This window comes from Ictalurus furcatus, chromosome 23 (genome assembly GCF_023375685.1).
Source record: "Ictalurus furcatus strain D&B chromosome 23, Billie_1.0, whole genome shotgun sequence".
Taxonomy (NCBI): domain Eukaryota; kingdom Metazoa; phylum Chordata; class Actinopteri; order Siluriformes; family Ictaluridae; genus Ictalurus; species Ictalurus furcatus.
Window position 1 is genome coordinate 4,689,308 of NC_071277.1, and position 20,693 is coordinate 4,710,000.

Sequence of the window (20,693 nt, forward strand, 5' to 3'; positions counted from 1 at the left end):
GTATAAGGACACTGAATTAGGAAGGAATGAAGTGCATTTCCACAACATGTAGCATACAACATAGCTAATCGGAGATTCCTTAGGATATAACATAACGTGTTTTATATCATGAATGGTACAGAACTATCAAATAAAGTTAGTGAAGAGAAAAAAAATCTGTTGCTTAGGTTTTATTTTAGACTCTGATTTAAGACGTCGGGGGTAAAACGTGGGTAATTTATCGACTTTATTGAGACTTTAAGTGCTTTTTTAATGTCACTGATGAGGTCATCCTGGCTCACACTTCATCGTTAATATTGTTGTTGAGTGCGTGTTATTGTCTTATGTTTCATAAGAGCAACTAAAATTCATCACTGGTTATTATTTTAAAAAAGTGGGACGCCAAGCTCATTTTATTTATTTTTTATATTTAATGACTTACAGAAATGCATCACTGGCAGCCCACAGCATTCACCCCCGTGATTTAATAGCGTCTTTAACGCACCTCGTCCCACAGCGGCACAGTAACTAGTGCGAATTTTGGCGAATCACGTCCAACATTTGGGAAACGTCCACATGATCTGGAGACGCCTGGATGTTCAGAAATGCCAGCTGCCTTGCACCGATCTAACTTGACCCCCGATTTTGAAAGAAAAAAAAAAAAACACTCCAAAAAATACAAAGCTCAGCCCATGTTGATGGCAGTGAGATGAACTCTGTTCATTTGAATTGATTTGTGTAGCACTTGAACGGTGCAAATTTTCACCCCGAAGCGTTACAGAAATCCAGACTCGGCTTCAGACCTCTAATTGGTAAGCAGAAGGCGGCAATGGCAAGGAAAAACTCCCTGAGACAACATGAGGAAGAAACCTTGAGAGGAACCATACAGACTGATGTAGAAACCTCATGTGCTTCTGAATGAGTGGAGAGTGGGATTATAAACCATTACTCTTCTATACTGTAAAGGCAAATTATACTATCCATCCATCCATTTTCCATACCGCTTATCCCAGGGAACTCGGGGCACAAAGCGAGGGACACCCTGGACAGGGCGGGGCACGATCACACACACATTCACACACTATGGCTGATTTGGAAATGCCAATCAGTCTACAGCGCATGTCTTTGGACTGGAGGAGGAAACCGGTGTACCCGGAGGAAACCACGAAGCACGGGGAGAACATGCAAACTCCACACCCACACACACATTTGAACTCCCAGCCCAGGAGGTGTGAGGCAAACTTCCTAACCACTAAACCACACAGACGGGTAATAAGTTTGTTGAAAGGATGTACAGTGTGAGTATACTGTGAATAAGAGTTCTACGGCGTGATGAGTCTTTATGATTGCCGCAGCAGCAGTTCTTAGTTACAAATCATGGGACATGGGCGTAAAGTGTTTTTAGGACGTGCAAATTCTTGACAAACGTGCTCAGTGGGTTTTTTTAATTAGTCAGCGCACCATGACAATAAGATAAACCAACCCGAATGACTTCCGGGACTGTATCCATGTACAGTGTATTTATTGATTTCGGTGCCTGTTCTGTTTCCTCGTTCCTGCAGCGCAGAAAGGAATCCTCCACCTCTCTCCGGATGTGTATCAGGAGATGGAGGCCAGCAGGAATAAAGCTGGCACTGTCCCCTCCGTCACCCCAATGGCCCCTGTGACCTCGGTGACCTATATGAACCCTAAAGAAGTGAGCCAGGCACCGTTTTACAACAACAGCGCCTCAAAGACAGCCGCCATCGCGCGGGAGCTGCTGAGCAAAACGCCAAAAACATCTCCCACAATCCCCTGCAGCTCCGTTCAGCCATCGCAGCAGCTCGAGTACCTCGCTCACATTCAGGGCTTCCAGGTATGGAGAACTAGCCACGTAGATGTGCCGTACTGTACCCTAGTACCATAGAGTACAAGGACAGTTTGGGAAATATCCAGTGACGTATGCAGCCAATCCAATCCTAGTTTTTAGACAGGATGTTTAGTATAATCATTCAGGATGTAGCAGATCACGTAGATAGGATGTTACGTATAGTCGCATATGTCTAGTAACACAAACTCTTTGTCGTGATGTTTTATGGTTTGAGACATAACCAGTGACGGAGTTACAGTCCCATAAGCAGCACACTATTTCAACGTAAGTTTGGATGTTGCGGTCACAACTCTGGAGTACTATTACGAGATGTTATGCAGCATGGTATTAAATGGGACTTAACCTGTCATGTAGATGTCACATCTATATGAGGATGGAACCAATCACATAGGTCTGTCTGGCACACCAAGTAGTGTATAATACTACTTACTATTATACATGGTGTCCCAAAAGTCTCCATACACAGGGGACTATTCGCCAAAGCCACGTCAGCCGTGCCTTCGTCAGTCTATGTTCATGGACGTTAACGTCTCGGTCGGTCCTCAACACTTCCAGTCTTTTTGAATTTGTTAATAAGTTTGGCAGCAGTGTCTTGTGTGATGTGCTGGCCGTGTTTCCTGTTAAAGTCCAGTGCAACCTTATGACAGCTTCCTGATCCAGCCGTGAGAATGATTTCAATACGTTCATCATTTGGCAAAGACATTCTTAAAGGCTATCTGAAAAAATTAAGTATATTTTCTCATATATATATATATAGTATTGAACAAATTTGGAAGACATTTTGTTTAAAAAAACGTGTTCGTTTCCCCTTTATACTGAGACTTTTGGGACACCTGGTAGTATTGTGTATGTATAGTGTGTGGATTGGGGCATAATGGCTCACATAGGTTTGGGACGTAGCCACTCACTCATAGTTTAGACCTTGCGTCTAAACAGTTTTGTATGCGGTTTGGGACACACACACACACACGGTGCAGGTGCAGACTGTAAGCCCTCCTCCTTTCTCTCTATCACTCATTACTTTATCTTACTTTCTCTTTTTCTTTCTTCGTCGTTTTGTCTCCTTTCATATATATATATATATAAATATAAAATTCTTATTTTTCTTTCTCTCCTTCCTTACCTTCTTCCTTTTCCAAATGCAAATCTAGTTGTCTCTGGTGTTTATTAACATCATAGTAAGCTGTCACATATGCAGATTATTTCTCTAACTAATGGGAAAGAAACAAAATCTATCTTTCACTTCCTGACAAAGGATAACCACCTGTACTGACCTCATCACTATGTGTGTGTGTGTGTGTGGTTGGTTGTGGTTTGGGTATTTCCCTTTGGCTACATGCTATTTAAAGGAAATCTGCTCGATGACTAGAAACACTTGTGTGTGTGTGTCACCCTTAGTGAAGCGGGTTTGTTTAACACCAGGTGTTTCTGATAACACCCAGTAACAACATTCGATCTGAACGTGCCCGATTTGCCTTTGTGGAAGCGTTTCGGGTTTGTTTTTTTTTTCAATTGGGCCTGAAAGTTGAGACATAAATAAACACTTTGAGAGCAGCAGGTTTGAGTTAAAGCTAGTGAAAGCCTTAATGAGTCACTTCGTTCGGTTCGAATGAACCGAATCAGCACCACTGTATTTGATTCACTGTTTCGTGGTGCACGGAAACACCGTACACTAAAGCCCACGTCTGTAGAAGAACTCGATGTTATCGATTAATGATAGAAGTTTATTATTAATTCGTTCATTCGTTCATTTGGCCCTTAAGAGTCGCACGTAAAGAACGATTCGTTATTTATATATGTAAGAAATAAAACACGATGGTGCGTGTTGTTATAGGAAAACAATCCATGAAATGATGGTGTGATACATTATCACCTCGAAGTGGATTCTTTTCCTATAACAGCATGTCCGAAGGTATTGTAGTCCTCTCATACAGTATCCCACAAAAGTGAGTACACCCCTCACATTTTTGTAAATATTTGATTATATCTTTTCATGTGACAACACTGAAGAAAGGACACTTTGCTACAATGTAAAGTAGTGATTGTACAGCTTGTGGAACAGTGTAAATTTGCTGTCCCCTCAAAATAACTCAACACACAGCCATTAATGTCTAAACCGCTGGCAACAAAAGTGAGTACACCCCTAAGTGAAAATGTCCAAATTGGGCCCAATTAGCCATTTTCCCTCCCCGGTGTCATGTGACTTGTTGACAGCAATTTACCAGTTCGTTACCTTTTTACAATACCATTACACTTAATGTTATTTCCCCTCGTTCCCTCCCCTCGCTTTTTCTCTCTTTCTTGAAGTTAAAAGGCAAAGGAACGAACACAGTTTGTCGTTTTACAGTCCCTGCGGGATTTCACGATTTTGCTATCGCGGAAATGAACGCAAAATCGAGCGAACCCAAAACGCAACATTCGGAGGAACTTGCGATTTTTCAGAATTTCCGCAAAATTTTCCGCAGACCCGGGCCGTGACGTCATCACGACGCTCATTCATCCAAATTCATCCTCTCCGTTTCACGTGCGTCGAACACGAGTACGGCTAAGAGGTCTCGTTTACCGACAAACGTCGCCGTGAAAGACCGCACAAAACAGTTTCCTGCGATTGCGATTTCACTCATCCGAGTAGTTTTCCACACACACAAAAAAAAAACGCTTCGCAAATTTTGAAAAAAGCCGCCACAAAATCTCACATTTTTGCTGTCTACGACAATCATGACAAAAACTCTGCGAAATCCTGTCCGGAATGATTTTATCATGAACGTGGGAAGTGCAGTGTTTCTGTCCCGAATACCTTCGTGGTGGAAAAGCGTACAACTGTAACAATCTCTGACACTGGAGACTCCTTCAAAACAGTTTAAATAAACGTCACTTTACAGAAAAACGTCCCCATTATACGATTTCCGTTGTTAAATATAAGCACATTTATTTGTCTGTCTGGTATCACATTTTGATTATGTAGAATCTTATTTAATCGATCGAGTTGGTCAAGAATTCAGCTAACCTCAGCTCGGTGTTCGACTCCTGCACCACTTCCACGTCATCTGATTTGGATGGCATCATAGACGTGAACCTTTATTACCTTCACGCCAGAGTGGACATTTAGGGACAAACGTGTTAGTATGGAAACGTATGCAGGGCGTAAAACATGCGCATGTGTCAACGAAGTGACAAACTCGTTTCACAGAAACATTCAAACAAACCGATAAATTAAATATCAGTACAGGAAGTACATTGAATTGACCGGACAAAATTATTAACAGGACTTTTATTTTTTTTTTTTTTGCATTGGTTTGTGCTTTCAGCTTCTCTCTCTCTCTCTGTCTCTCCTCCTTCTGTCTCTCCGTGTGTGTGTGTGTGTGTGTGTACAGTATGTGTCTATTCATGTGTGCTATTATTTCCCCCTTGGCTCTGCCTGTATCTGGTGGAAATAGGGCAGAAATAATGGAGTGAGTGTTGTAATTTATAACACATGCTTTCATACTTTCTCTCTTTCTCCATTCGCTCAAGTTCATTATTTCCAGCAGACTTTACTTTCATGAACCAAACCATATGTTCATTCAGTTTCCAGTCTTAATGTAGTTAGTAATGACGCCTTTTTAGTGCTGAAGCGGTGAATACCTTTTTAGTGCTGAATACATTATAGTGATGAGGCGGTATAGCATGACAAGAGAATCTGAAAAAATGTAGGTATGATAAAAATAATAGGTTTTAATCATATATATATATATATATATATATGTGTGTGTGTGTGTGTGTATATATATATATATATATATATAGATATATATAGATATATATATATATAGATATATATATAGATATATATATATATATATATATATATATATATGTGTGTGTGTATATATATGTGTGTGTGTGTGTGTATATGTATGTGTATATATATATGTGTACACACACATATATATGTGTGTGTATGTATATGTGTATATATACATACACACACAACATTTTACATGTTATCTGTCAGATCTTATTGAAAATGTATCCGGAATGTACTTCCTTCAAATATTTAGGATTTTATTGCATTTGAGTTATGCCTGTGGCCACTTGCTATTTAAAGGAAATGTGGTTGATGATTTGAACCACCTGTGTGTGTGTGTGTGTGTGTGTGTGTGTGTGTGTGTGTGTGTGTGTGTATCATCCTTGGTGAGTCGTGTTTGTTTCACACCAGGTGCCAATAAACACCAATAAGACCCCGTTAAAACTTTTACCCGTGCTCGTTGTATCGTATCTTTTCATTTTGTTAGAAAGCGTTTCGTTTTTAAACAAGACCCGAAACACCGCGAGAGCTGCAGGTTTGAGTTAGAGCCGCGTAGTGGCAGTCATAATGAGTCGCTTTAAACGATTCAGTTCATTCAAAAGTACAGGTTAAAATTGATCGTTCTGGGCTGTGCACGGAAACATGGTCGACTGCAAGAGGCATTTTCTACAAGAAGTGGATATTCTGGGTAAGAAGGAACTTGTGTTTTAGGTGGTGATGATAGTCGTGTAGCTTAATTCGTTGATTGAGTTTATTCCAATAAATCAGTTTGACTTCGTTTGATTTACAGAAACACCGTGGCACATACAACAACCCATATCTACAAAAATTAATATTAGAGCTTCCTAGAAATAAAAGCAAGATAGTTAGTACAAGAGCACAGGTGTCTGGCAATAGAACGAGGTAATATAGCGCTTGGCCACTTTACACTCTGCCCCCCCCCCCAAATCCCAAAAAAACCTTGTTGTCAATAACATAACTGTTTTTTTGGGGGGTTTTCACAGCTCTCACAATGTTTATCATCAGCTGCTGTTGTTTTCCTCGGCCAACCAGATCCATGTCTGGTTGTGAGTAAACCAGTGGTTTCTTTCTTTTTCAAGACCTTCCAATTTGTTGTATTGGCTATGCCCAGTGCTTGTGCGATGCTTCTGATTGATTTTCCCTGTTTTCTCAGTTTCAAAATGGCTCGCTTTTCCCCCATAGACAGCTCTCTGGTCTTCATGTTGGTTTATCCTTTTTAACAAGAAGTGCAGTCTTCACAGGCAAAACCTAGGGTTCAGTCCAGACCTGGGCAGCAAGAAACACTCATCAGGCACGTGTTCCAATATTTTTGATCATTAAAAAAAGGGCAGGTTCAAACAAAAGGCACCGTGTTCTAAGTTGTTTAACACAGAGATTCTCAACCTTTTGTAACTAAAGCCCCCAAGCCTCCCCTATCATGTGGCACGCCCATATATATATATATATATATATATATATACCTAATCTATACTCTGTTTTTGATAGTCTCGTTAGTCATGACATTAAATCTCTGGCTCTCAGCCCCTCACTGAACAGAGCAGACGCAGAGAGAGGTGTCAGTGCAGCGGGAAAGCAACACCTCGCGCTTGCAGGATAGTACTGCCGACATTTGGAAAGTTTGCCCAAACTAGACAAGGTTTGTCCAAAAAGTCGCTAGAATTCTCGTTAGCTGCTTTTTTTGCAAAAAAAAAAAAAAGTCGCTAAAGAGGTCTGAAAAGTCGCTAAGTTGGCAACACTGGTCTGTACTGACAGCTAGATAAAAGCCAGGCTAAGCTCCGCCTCTCCCCAGCAAAAAGAAAATACAGAGGGAGAAGGAATGCGGGGTTTTTCATCTATGCACATTCTATCTGAAAAGCAATAAAATACACCTAGTACCAAATTGATGCCCTGTCTGTGTTTTTTTCATGAAAACAATTTGCGCCCCTTTTCCGATCTCTCCGTGGCACGCCCCCCCTGGTTGAGAACCACTGGTCTAACACATCTAAAAGTAAATATGTCTAAATGAAAGCTGAAATTCTGATCGGTCGTCTCATATTTATCTTTTGAGCTCAAATGTCTTCAATGTACAGCGAAAACAATGGAATTGGCCCTGCCGTTCCAATAGTTTCGGAGTTTCGATCATTTTAATTACTACAGTTATTACCACAGCGAACAATACATGTTACGAATGCAGTTTACCCCCAAAAAAATGATGTGAAATTTTTTTTTCAACTTCTTATAACAACTTTCTTATTTTAAGGGATTCATCGACTAATGAATAGGAATGTTAATGAACGTGCAGGTTTATGCTTATGAATATTAACGGTTGGTGGGCGGAGTCAGTGATTTGTGGGTGCAGAGAAAGACATCCTATGGTAATTTAGTAAAAATGTGATTTTCATAGTAAAACCCGCAGTAAATTCTGGAAGGAAATTTCAATTATAATGGTATAGCAGCTTTAATGTTTATGCACGGGACTTGATGTTTTGATCTAGACAGACTTTACTTCACTTTACCTCCATAATACTAACAAGGGTGTGTGTGTGTGTGTGTGTGTGTGTGGGTGTGGGTGTGTGTGTGTAAATGAAGTGTATCTCTGTGGGAACACGGTGTGCCGAGCGTCAGGTGGACATTATAAAGGGCCTTTTGTAGTTAGTGTGTGTCTGTGTAGAGCAGAGCAGCAGAGGAAGCTCTCTACTCTGACTTTGCTTTATTGCTAAACTAATTATAGAGCGTAGATCGCGATAGAACAAATACCGCACAGCGAACACCTTACGTACACACGTCGAATACCGAAGGCCATTACTATATATAGCATCAATAACAACAACAAAAAAACATTCTGTGATGAAACAACGTCAATGCGCCACTTTAATAAATGCGGGGTGGGACGGACATCCGAGAGGATGACGTCGGACGCGAATGCTCCGGGTTTAACGAATACGTCAGAGCGTCTTTTGTTGAGATAGACATCGCTCATTACCTGTTCAAACACGATCGAAGGCAAAGTCAGTGAGTTACTCAGTACAATGCGAGATACCAACGGTGGCGGCGTTGTAAATACTTCTCCTAGCCTGTAGACAAAAACAAATTCGACAAAATTGGTATGCATATAGGAGAGTCTGGGATTGGATTGGGATCGACAGATCTTTACAGTCTCTAACAATGTACTAAAACCTACAAGCACGTGGTATTATATTTCCAGTGCGATTGCCATGTCGTCTCTCAGTACAGACATGTCAATAAACGGACAGACGAACAGATAGAATAAACACAACCATAGCACAGAAGTCAGCCGCTGTGGTCTTTGACGTCTTTGCTCATTGTTAAAGTAGCCCAAGACTAAGTATTCAGGATAATAAATGTTTTTTTTCTATGCCGAAATCCTAACCATGGCTGTATTCAGTCATTGGTCACTTCTGTGTATGGAAAACAAACTGTATATAAAGCTTGGTTTGGGGTTTTGTATCAGGACTGCCTTTTCAGCTTAGCGTCAGCTGTAGCGTTGTCCTCAAGTGTAAAGATCTTGGTCACCATTTTAGGTGGTAAATGGCAGAATTATGCAGCAGAGATACTGGAGCTCATAGACACCAATGTTATTTTGTTATCAATGGACACAGCTGGGGGGGGCGGGGTTTATGCACGGTGGCTTAGTGGTTAGCACGTTTGCCTCGTACCTCTGGGGTCGGGGGTTTGAATCTCGTCTCTGCCCTGCATGCGCTGAGCTCGCATGTTCTCCCTGTGCTTCGGGGGTTTCAAACCAGAACAAAGACGTGCGTTGTAGGCTGATTGGCCTTTCTAAATTGGGTGGCTGTGGCTCAGGTGGTAGAGCGGGTCATCCACTAATCGTAGGGTTGGCGGTTAGATTCCCGGCCCACGTGACTCCACATACCGAAGTGTCCTTGGGCAAGACACTGAAGCCCAAGTTGCTCCTGATGGCAAGTTAGCGCCTTGCATGCAGCTCTGCTACCATTGGTGTGTGAGTGTGTGTGTGTGTGAATGGGTGAATGAGACACATTTGGATAAAAGGTTTTTAACGATGAGGAATGATTTCCATTACAAAAAATGATGACCGTTGTGATGAAAAGCGAACTGATGAAACTCCAAATGTGAGTATGTGCACATGCACTTATTTATTCATTCTTCCCTATTATTTAGTGGACTCGGTTTAATGGGACAGCCTATCTGTGTGCACCTGCTTCCTGTGTAACCGTATCACGGTGTGCTAATGGCCGAGCACTGACTGATGATTGGCCGCTCAGACTAGCGAATCTGTGCCTGAATGTGCTCATTGTGCGAGTTTAATCTCAGCGTTAGCAGCGCAGCGTTGGAGCTCAGTGATCAGAAACACCACCTGTTCGCACACACTCATTACTGGCGAACTCACAGTCGCTTCTAATCAGAGCAGGCCTGCAATGATACGACACACACACACACACACACACACTGTTACATCATCACATCATCTAACGTCATCAGCTATACCACTGTGGCTTAGTGCTAACAATGCCCGCTTTTAGTCTTTCACCCTTTAGACTTTAGACGTCTAGGGCCATATTCAATTCTATTCAATTCAAGTTTATTTGCATAGTGATTTTAATAATAGACGTTGCCACAGAGAAATCCAGAAATAGATTTAGATTCCTAATGAGCAAGTCAGAGGTGAGGGTGGCAAGGAAAAACTTGCTGCGATGACATAGGGAAGGAACCGTGAGAGGAATCAGACTCAAAAGGAATCTATTCTGTGTTGATAGTATGTCCAGTTTGAGTATATTGTGAATGGGCAAAGGACCATATTAGATAGTTCTTCGGTACAAGTCTACAGTATTGAGGTGAGATTAGAATAACTTTAGAATAAACTGTTTTGGGGAATCCATGCGGGACCATCCATGGCAGAAGAAAGTGAGTCACGGTTGCAGAAGTAGAGCATCAGGATGAACAGGAAGAGCTCTTCTAAGTGGCACTTAAAGATTCTAGCTAGGAATTTGTTCTTAAATCCTATTCACAAAAATTGGCAGCGATTGGCTGTCTGTGCGGTGAATTTACAAACGAAATCCCGATGCACGGACATAAAGATGTATTATTGTTGTTTTAATGGAAATGGAACTGTTGCTGATTTCGTTCGTGAAAACAATCAGCTCAAACATCAAAAAATATTTTTTGTCAAATTGTCAGCGTGGTCTATACGTGTTTGGATTTTAAAGTGCATTTATATAAAGTATTCGTTTGACATAGTCTTGTGTGGCGTAATTATACCGTTTATTTATCCATGGTTTTCCATATAGTTTAAATATAGTATTAATAATTTACTACATACGATAGTAAATGTACACCGATCAGCCGTAGCATTAAAACCACTGACAGGTGAAGTGAATAACATTTGACTGTCTCCTTACAATGGCACCTGTTAAGGGGTGGGATATATTAGGCAGCAAGTGAACAATCAGTTCTTGAAGTTGATGTGTTGGAAGCAGGAAAAATGGGCAAGCGTAAGGATCCGAGCGACTTTGACAAGGGCCAGTTTGTGAAGGCTAGACGACTGGGTCAGAGCATCTCCAGAACAGTAGGTCTTGTGGGGTGTTCCGGGTATGTAGTGGTTAGTACCTACCAAAAGTGGTCCAAGGAAGAACAACCAACTTATTTTTGTGTGTGGGGAGCAAATGCTAGCCCGACTGGTCCGATCCCACAGAAGAGGTATTGTAGCACAAATTGCTAAAAAAAAAAGTTAATGCTGGCTATAATAGAAAGGTGTCTGAACACACAGTGCATCACAGCATGCTGCGTATGGGGCTGTGTAGCCACAGACCGGTCAGAGTGCCCATGCTGACTCCTGTCCACCATTGAACGTGGCTACAATGGGCACGTGAGCATCAGAACTAAACCGTGGAGCAGTAGAAGAAAGTGTCCTGGTCTGATGAATCATGTTCTCTTTTACATCATGTGGACTACTGAGTGCGTGTCTGTGGCTTACTTGGGGAAGAGATGGCACCAGGATGCACTATGAGACGAAGGCAGGCTGGTAGAGGCAGTGTGATGCTCTGGGCAATGTTCTGCTGGGAAACTTTGGGTCCTGGCATTCACGCGAATGTTACTTTGACACGTACCACCTATCTAAACATTGTTGCAGACCAAGTACACCCCTTCATAGCAACGGTGTATTCCCTAATGGCAGTGGCGTCTTTCAGCAGGATTATGCGCCCTGACACACTGCAAAAAATGTTCAGGAACGGTTTGAGGAACATGACAAAGAGTTCAAGGTCTTGACACGGCCTCCAAATTCCCCAGATCTCAATCCGGTCAAGCATCTGTGGGATGTGCTGGACAAACAAGTCCGATCCATGAAGGCCCCATCTCACAACTTACGGGACTTGAAGGATCTGCTGCTAACGTCTTGGTGCCAGATACCACAGCACACCTTCAGAGGTCTTGTGGAGTTCGTGCCTCAATGCCCAAGCTCCCTTGTTTTGGCGACAGAAGGAAGACCTATACAATATTAGGCAGGCGATTTAGCGAATTAGCGATTTTTGCCCTTAAGATTCTTTGTGAGCACAGCCCATGTAGTGGTTAGATACAAGCTACTTGTTTGCTGCCTTTGAAGTCCATCACAGTCTGCTTTCTTACAGGTATCATGATGGATATTAATGGCATCAAGGCTCATCAACCAATGAGTTGATGAGCAAACAATGAACAGGTCTACATGTTTGACCATCATTGTTTTATCAAATAGATGAGGGGGCACGGTGGCTTAGTGGTTAGTACGTTTGCCTTGCACCTCCAGGGTTGGGGGTTCAAATCCCGCCTCCACCCTGTGTGTGTGTGCAGAGTTTGCATGTTCTCCTGTTTTACTGTAGGTTGATTGCCAAATTGTCCGTAACGTTTGCGATTGTGCTCTGCGATGGGTTGGCACCCGATCCAGGGTGTCCCCCGCCCTGTGCCCTGAGTTCCCTGGGATTGTCTCCAGGCTCCCCCACGACCCTGTGTAGGATGAGCAATGGATGGACGGATGTATTTTAGCCCTATTCTGCATGTCAGTGGACTATTAATGGCCCAATCCTTTCCAGCTTCCTTGATTGTCCCTCCGTGACAGTGTGGCTGTACTGAACACTGAACACTGTTGAGAGGATAGGATTTTGTCATCTCCATATAAACGTGAATATCATCGTCTCTGTCAAAGTGGGTTGAACAGAGAATAACAAAACACTTCTCTCCTGCTTTGTATTAATAAGTTGTACTCACTAACCCGTTTCCCCATTGACGGAAAAACCAAGAACGTTCCAGACATTCAGAAGTTTGTTCCAGACTGTTCTGACAAAGCACAAATCAAGCTTGACTATAAGCATCCGTCATGTTTAATCTCTCTCTCTCTCTCTCTGTCTCTCTCTCTCTGTCTTTTTCTCTCTTCTTGGATCTTTTCCAAACGCTTCCTTTTTCCCGTCTCTCTTCCTGCCACCCTCCCTATGTTTAAGCACTTTCTCTCACTCTATCTGAGTGTCTCTCGGTCACTGTAAACGATACTCTAACAGTTATTAATTGAATGATGGTGTGTACACTATCAGGCGCTGTGTGAATGGGACAATGTGCGTATTTGATGAGAGTGTGTGTGAGTCGGATCAGTTCCCTCTGTTGTGAAGGTGCAGCCTGTTGCTCAATGTGTGTTTATAATATTTGGACCCTGAGTGACAGTTTGTTCTTTCTCTCTTTCCGCATTTTTTTTTTTGTGTGTCCTTCCTCCTCTTTCGTGTGTGAAACCCACATCAAACCCGTCGCACTCGGCTCAGTGCTCTCTCTGTTCTCCACATCAAACACTCCTCCTGTCTCACCTTCGCAGACCCGAGCAGCGGGTATTCATCAGCAAACACAGCGCCGGACGTGATTTTGAGTTTCTGACAAGAGCCAGCTGCTATAGCTAGGGTGTGAAGGAAACGACGAGCTGGTTGTGTCTCAGATCGTTGACTGTTCTGGACGGTTTCGTTCAATCGTTCTGAGAAATACTCGCTAACACAGTACAGTGAAAACAACCAGGTACTGGACTATACTAGTCCAAACTAACGAAGAGAGCAAAGACAATTTTTTGTTTTTTTGTTTTTAACAAACAGTCCTATCATGCTGTATTAAGTGGAGAGGGAGGGGCTCGTAGCAGACTATAGACAAAACCAACATGTTTACCGAACACAAGTTTGTAAACTCCGTCTCAAAATGGTTGCAGTTAATAAGCCGTACGTGTAAATAAACACACTGAATGCGTTTCTAGATTTTTAACACTGCTGGCTAGTGTTCTTATTTGCTGCTTTGCTAAGCGGCTAAATTACCTGCTGTTGCGATAGGTTACTAGCGCTGATATTAGCTAGCTGTGTGGCGCCATCTTGTGCTATATTGTGTTTTCTGACGTGCCTACTTTGAGTTTATGTTTATGTGGGAGCTCTCCAACTGCGCCTTGCATGGCTGAGGCCTCCTCAGCATTCAATCCCGTGATCTCTTTTTTAACTCCTAAAATATCTGCTGGCCGATATTACTTAGTGTGTGTTTACTCTTTCTTTCTTTCTGTCTGTCTGTCTGTCTGTCTATCTATCTATCTATCTCTCTCTCTCTCTCTCTCTGTCTTTCTCTGTCTGAGGTGTATTTAGGTCAGGCATGAAATGATCAAAAAGTGCCTGTGGTGAGACTGGATACTTTATACACACACACACACACACACACACACACACACACACTCTCCTCCTGGTGTTGAGTACAGTTGGACATATTCTTGTGTCCTTAAAAGACCCTAAGAGTCGAAACTGGGCTGGGTTTCCCCTACACACCCTGGTAATACTAACACACACTATCAGAGCAGAGAAGTAAGAGCGCTTTAGTACATTTAAGACGAAACCAAAAAGTCACTGGATCTACACTCAGCAAGTTTAGCTGTAGGGTGTGTATTTTAATAGACATACCCTGTTCTTATAATAATAATAATAATAATACTAATAATGGTAATAATAATAACAACAACAATAGTAATAATAATAATAACAATGATAATAATAATAAAAATTAGCATAATAATAATAAGCAGAAGAAGAAGAAGTAGAAGAAGAGCCGCTTTGCTTAAATTCAAATTGCACACTTATTATAATCGGACACTTGAATCTAGCTGTTATTCTGTGTTTCAGGTGCAGTATACGGACAGACAGACGGACAATGAGTTTGTGACGTATCTCACTCTCTCGCCCGTTCAGATGACGTTCCACGGCATTGGGAGCTCCATACAGGCCAGCCATGACCAGGTGCCCAATTATACTCGATTACTATATCAGATTCATTTCATCCCAGTGTACCGATCACTATATGAGATTCAGTTATCCCAGTGGATCTATCACTATATAAGATTCAGTTATCCCAGTGTATCTATCACTATATGAGATTCAGTTATCCCAGTATGTCTATCACTATATGAGATTCAGTTATCCCAGTGTATCTATCACTATATGAGATTCAGTTATCCCAGTGTGTCTATCACTATATGAGATTCAGTTATCCCAGTGGATCTATCACTATATGAGATTCAGTTATCCCAGTGTATCTATCACTATATGAGATTCAGTTATCCCAGTGTATCTATCACTATATGAGATTCAGTTATCCCAGTATGTCTATCACTATATGAGATTCAGTTATCCCAGTGTATCTATCACTATATGAGATTCAGTTATCCCAGTGTGTCTATCACTATATGAGATTCAGTTATCCCAGTGGATCTATCACTATATGAGATTCAGTTATCCCAGTGTATCTATCACTATATGAGATTCAGTTATCCCAGTGTATCTATCACTATATGAGATTCAGTTATCCCAGTGTATCCACCACTATATGAGATTCAGTTATCCCAGTGTATCTATCACTATATGAGAATCATTTCATCCCAGTGCATCTATCACTATATCAGATTCACTTATCCCAGTGTAACTATCACTATATGAGATTCAGTTATCCCAGTGTGTCTATCACTATATGAGATTCAGTTATCCCAGTGGATCTATCACTATATGTGATTCAGTTATCCCAGTGTATCTATCACTATATGAGATTCAGTTATCCCAGTGTATCTATCACTATATGAGATTCAGTTATCCCAGTGTATCCACCACTATATGAGATTCAGTTATCCCAGTGTATCTATCACTATATGAGAATCATTTCATCCCAGTGCATCTATCACTATATCAGATTCACTTATCCCAGTGTAACTATCACTATATACGATTCAGTTATCCCAGTGTATCTATCACTATATATAAGATTCGGTTATTATTTATTATTATTTATTTATTTTATTTGTATAGCGCTTTTTACAATAGACATTGTCTCAAAGCAGCTTTACAGAAATATCAACATGGTATACAGATATTAAAGGTGCAAATTTATCCCAACTATATCCCAGTGTATCCACCACTATATGAGATTCAGTTATCCCAGTATGTCTATCACTATATGAGATTCAGTTATCCCAGTGTATCTATCACTATATGAGATTCAGTTATCCCAGTGTGTCTATCACTATATGAGATTCAGTTATCCCAGTGGATCTATCACTATATGAGATTCAGTTATCCCAGTGTATCTATCACTATATGAGATTCAGTTATCCCAGTGTATCTATCACTATATGAGATTCAGTTATCCCAGTGTATCCACCACTATATGAGATTCAGTTATCCCAGTGTATCTATCACTATATGAGATTCAGTTATCCCAGTGTATCTATCACTATATGAGATTCAGTTATCCCAGTGTATCCACCACTATATGAGATTCAGTTATCCCAGTGTATCTATCACTATATGAGAATCATTTCATCCCAGTGCATCTATCACTATATACGATTCAGTTATCCCAGTGTATCTATCACTATATATAAGATTCAGTTATCCCAGTGTATCTATCACTATATGAGATTCAGTTATCCCAGTGTATCTATCACTATATGAGATTCACTTATCCCAGTGTATCTATGACTATATGAGATTCACTTATCCCAGTGTATCTATCACTATATGAGATTCAGTTATCCCAGTGTATCTATCACTATATGAGATTCACTTATCCCAGTGTATCTATGACTATATGAGATTCACTTATCCCAGTGTATCTATCACTATATGAGATTCAGTTATCCCAGTGTATCTATCACTATATGAGATTCAGTTATCCCAGTGTATCTATCACTATATGAGATTCAGTTATCCCAGTGTATCTATGACTATATGAGATTCACTTATCCCAGTGTATCTATCACTATATGAGATTCAGTCATCCCAGTGTATCTATGACTATATGAGATTCACTTATCCCAGTGTATCTATGACTATATGAGATTCAGTTATCCCAGTGTATCTATCACTATATGAGATTCACTTATCCCAGTGTATCTATCACTATATGTGATTCAGTTATCCCAGTGTATCTATCACTATATGAGATTCACTTATCCCAGTGTATCTATCACTATATGTGATTCAGTTATCCCAGTGTATCTATCACTATATGAGAATCATTTCATCCCAGTGCATCTATCACTATATCAGATTCACTTATCCCAGTGTAACTATCACTATATACGATTCAGTTATCCCAGTGTATCTATCACTATATATAAGATTCAGTTATCCCAGTGTATCTATCACTATATACGATTCAGTTATCCCAGTGTATCTATCACTATATATAAGATTCAGTTATCCCAGTGTATCTATCACTATATGAGATTCAGTTATCCCAGTGTATCTATCACTATATGAGATTCACTTATCCCAGTGTATCTATGACTATATGAGATTCACTTATCCCAGTGTATCTATCACTATATGAGATTCAGTTATCCCAGTGTATCTATCACTATATGAGATTCACTTATCCCAGTGTATCTATGACTATATGAGATTCACTTATCCCAGTGTATCTATCACTATATGAGATTCACTTATCCCAGTGTATCTATCACTATATGAGATTCAGTTATCCCAGTGTATCTATCACTATATGAGATTCAGTTATCCCAGTGTATCTATGACTATATGAGATTCACTTATCCCAGTGTATCTATCACTATATGAGATTCAGTCATCCCAGTGTATCTATGACTATATGAGATTCACTTATCCCAGTGTATCTATGACTATATGAGATTCAGTTATCCCAGTGTATCTATCACTATATGAGATTCACTTATCCCAGTGTATCTATCACTATATGTGATTCAGTTATCCCAGTGTATCTATCACTATATGAGATTCACTTATCCCAGTGTATCTATCACTATATGTGATTCAGTTATCCCAGTGTATCTATCACTATATGAGATTCACTTATCCTAGTGTATCTATGACTATATGAGATTCACTTATCCCAGTGTATCTATGACTATATGAGATTCAGTTATCCCAGTGTATCTATCACTATATGAGATTCAGTTATCCCAGTGTATCTATGACTATATGAGATTCAGTTATCCCAGTGTATCTATCACTATATGAGATTCAGTTATCCCAGTGTATCTATCACTATATGAGATTCACTTATCCCAGTGTATCCACCACTATATGAGATTCTGTTCTATCACTCTCTCTGTTTGTCTCTGTGTCCGTCGCTAGCCAACCAAAGCATTTTTATATCGTGTAAGTTAATGGCATTTAAAACAACTCAAGCTCCACTGAGTAGGCATTATGTGAACACAGTGAAACAGAATGTGTCACAGCCAATTGAACCAAAACCTAAAAATGTCAGAGTACGTTTTATTGTGGTGTTTGTTTAGATGGTTGTCGTGGTTCTGCTGGGATTATATTCCTCCATAACCAGGGTTTCTGTAAGCCTCAGCATTTGATCACAACACCGGCTTGGAGCTGGTGATTGGGACCACATTCCCATCGGTCTGACAACCGGACAATAGTGCATAGTGTTACCATGACAACAGTCATAGAGGATTTTGTGTAATTGACTTTAAGCTCATGACCAAAGATACTTGCTGGGATTGTTTGTATTTATGCTGAGTGTTTAGCTGGTCATACACAGAGACCTAATCTCCTTCACTGGCAATGACAAACACAGAAGTCACGCCTCCTTCATTGGAACTGAACAACAAAGAGGCCACACCTCCTTCACTGGGACTAACAAACAGAGGCCACGCCTCCTTCACTGCGACTGACGGGCACAAAGGTTGCATCTCCTTTTATTTGTCCCTGCTTTTATTTCTCAAAGCAACTACAGTCGAAATGTCAGTCGTGCGCGTGTGTGCGTGCGTGTGCGTGCGTGTGTGTGTGTGTGTGTCTTTGTGTTAACTTGTCCATGCAGAAAATGCGCCGCTTACGTTACCTAATCTAAACATGGGATGCCCTTTTGTTCTGCCCTTCAAAGCTCCCTCTCTGATAAAGTGCACATTCTGCAGTGGGGGGTGGGGGGTGGGAGGGACATGAGGGTTGAGGGTTCACAGCCACTGAAGTCAAATGAATGCAATTTAGGACACAGCCTTGTTTTTGCCAGGAGCAGTAGTGCATGAGTGCCTGTCAGAGAGGGTATCTTCTCCCATGCGCCAGCATAATGGACAGATGTAATAATAAATATGACATTTTAAATATATTCTGTATATTTGATTCAAGTGATCACACGTGTACACTCCTATTGGACGTATAACATCCTAGATAGGATATAGAAGCTGTAATTTCACACTTCCGGTAGTTGACTTGTATGAAGTAGGGATTCCAAATGGTTCCCTGTTACACCAGACACTTGTTTTATATTCATTAGAGCCTCTCTATATTGATAGGATGTAGAAAAAAAAAAGAGCTAAAATCCCACCTGTTGGTCATCAAGTGGTGTAGAAGCTGTAAAGTTTTTATTTTGTACTATTTATATTCTCATATTCTCACTAACGATTAAAAAGTGCGCTATATCGAGTGTAGAACCCACACATACCATGTTCTATGAAGTCGAATTTTTGTTAAAATAAAGATCTATAGAAAAAAAGATCTATAGAAATCTAGAGCACTATGTGTAGGAAGACATTTGGTGTTTAGTCAGATAAGGAAGTAAAGGCTGGTGACCGGTGTAGGCGTCTCACACGCTGCAACCATCAGGCTCGTATACACGATGGTTTGATTGAGTGAAACAAGTGTGTAGAAGTGTGTGTATGAATGCTGCAGGCACTCTGATAGTCGAGCTTATCTGTGTAATTAGACGTGTTCATGCATTGAAGGCCGGTGTGATAAACATTTCCTGGATTTTTACAGATATGCTGCAGTCTCAGCTGACCAAGTGCATCGACGATTCAGAAAAAAAAACAATGAGTCACTAAGCGTGTTAAGAAAGTAACGAGCTGCGTATGCCTAAAACAGTGACTGGAGTGACTAGTGTGGATGGACATGCCTTATAAGCTAAGTCTCATAATAAACAAAGGAAAACATACCGTATGTATTGATATGGTGACGTTTTCTGTAAGGAAATGGTTTCTTAGTAACAAGATTTTTGTCTTATTCACTTCGTTGAGGGAATAAGTAACTGTTCATAGTTTCTATAACGTAAGTGATAACAGGAACTAACTTCCCAAGGGCACTCTTCAAAAAATAAACATGTAAGAACTCATAACTAGAGATGCGCCGATAGTAAATCTCTCAGCCGATACCGATAACTGATTATTCAGAGTGATATCGGCCGATACTGATAAACCCATACCGATAGTTCTGCCTTTTATGCCTTCTTTTAAACGTATAATAATTAATTCCACAATTCTGAAAGAAATGCAAATAAAAACGTTATTCTCTCCATTTCAACAAGTTGTTTGACAGTAACTGTCTCATCAACAGAACACACATTACTCTAATGAACATGAACACGTGAACTCGATTCTGAAGATTAAAGTAAGATTATTAACTTATTGAATGTTATTCATTCATATGAACAGAATTAATTGACTGAATTCTAAAAAACCTCCTGTTAGTCTCACATTCACTCTCCACAAACACGAGCATTTCTACTTCATCACTGAACATCAAACTGCTAATATATAATATACACTTTTTTATA

The 20,693-nt window shown here is 40.6% G+C and overlaps 1 protein-coding gene across 4 annotated transcripts in view; it reads left to right on the top strand.

The window, feature by feature from the left end:
• Positions 1-20,693, top strand: part of stau2 (staufen double-stranded RNA binding protein 2) — a 109,289-nt gene that overhangs the window by 58,674 nt on the left and 29,922 nt on the right. For all 4 annotated transcript variants that reach the window (XM_053610970.1, XM_053610968.1, XM_053610972.1 and 1 more), the window contains exons 12-13: positions 1,542-1,834; positions 14,789-14,902. In XM_053610970.1, the coding sequence (XP_053466945.1) occupies positions 1,542-1,834; positions 14,789-14,902 (407 nt within the window). The remainder of the gene's footprint in view (positions 1-1,541; positions 1,835-14,788; positions 14,903-20,693) is intronic.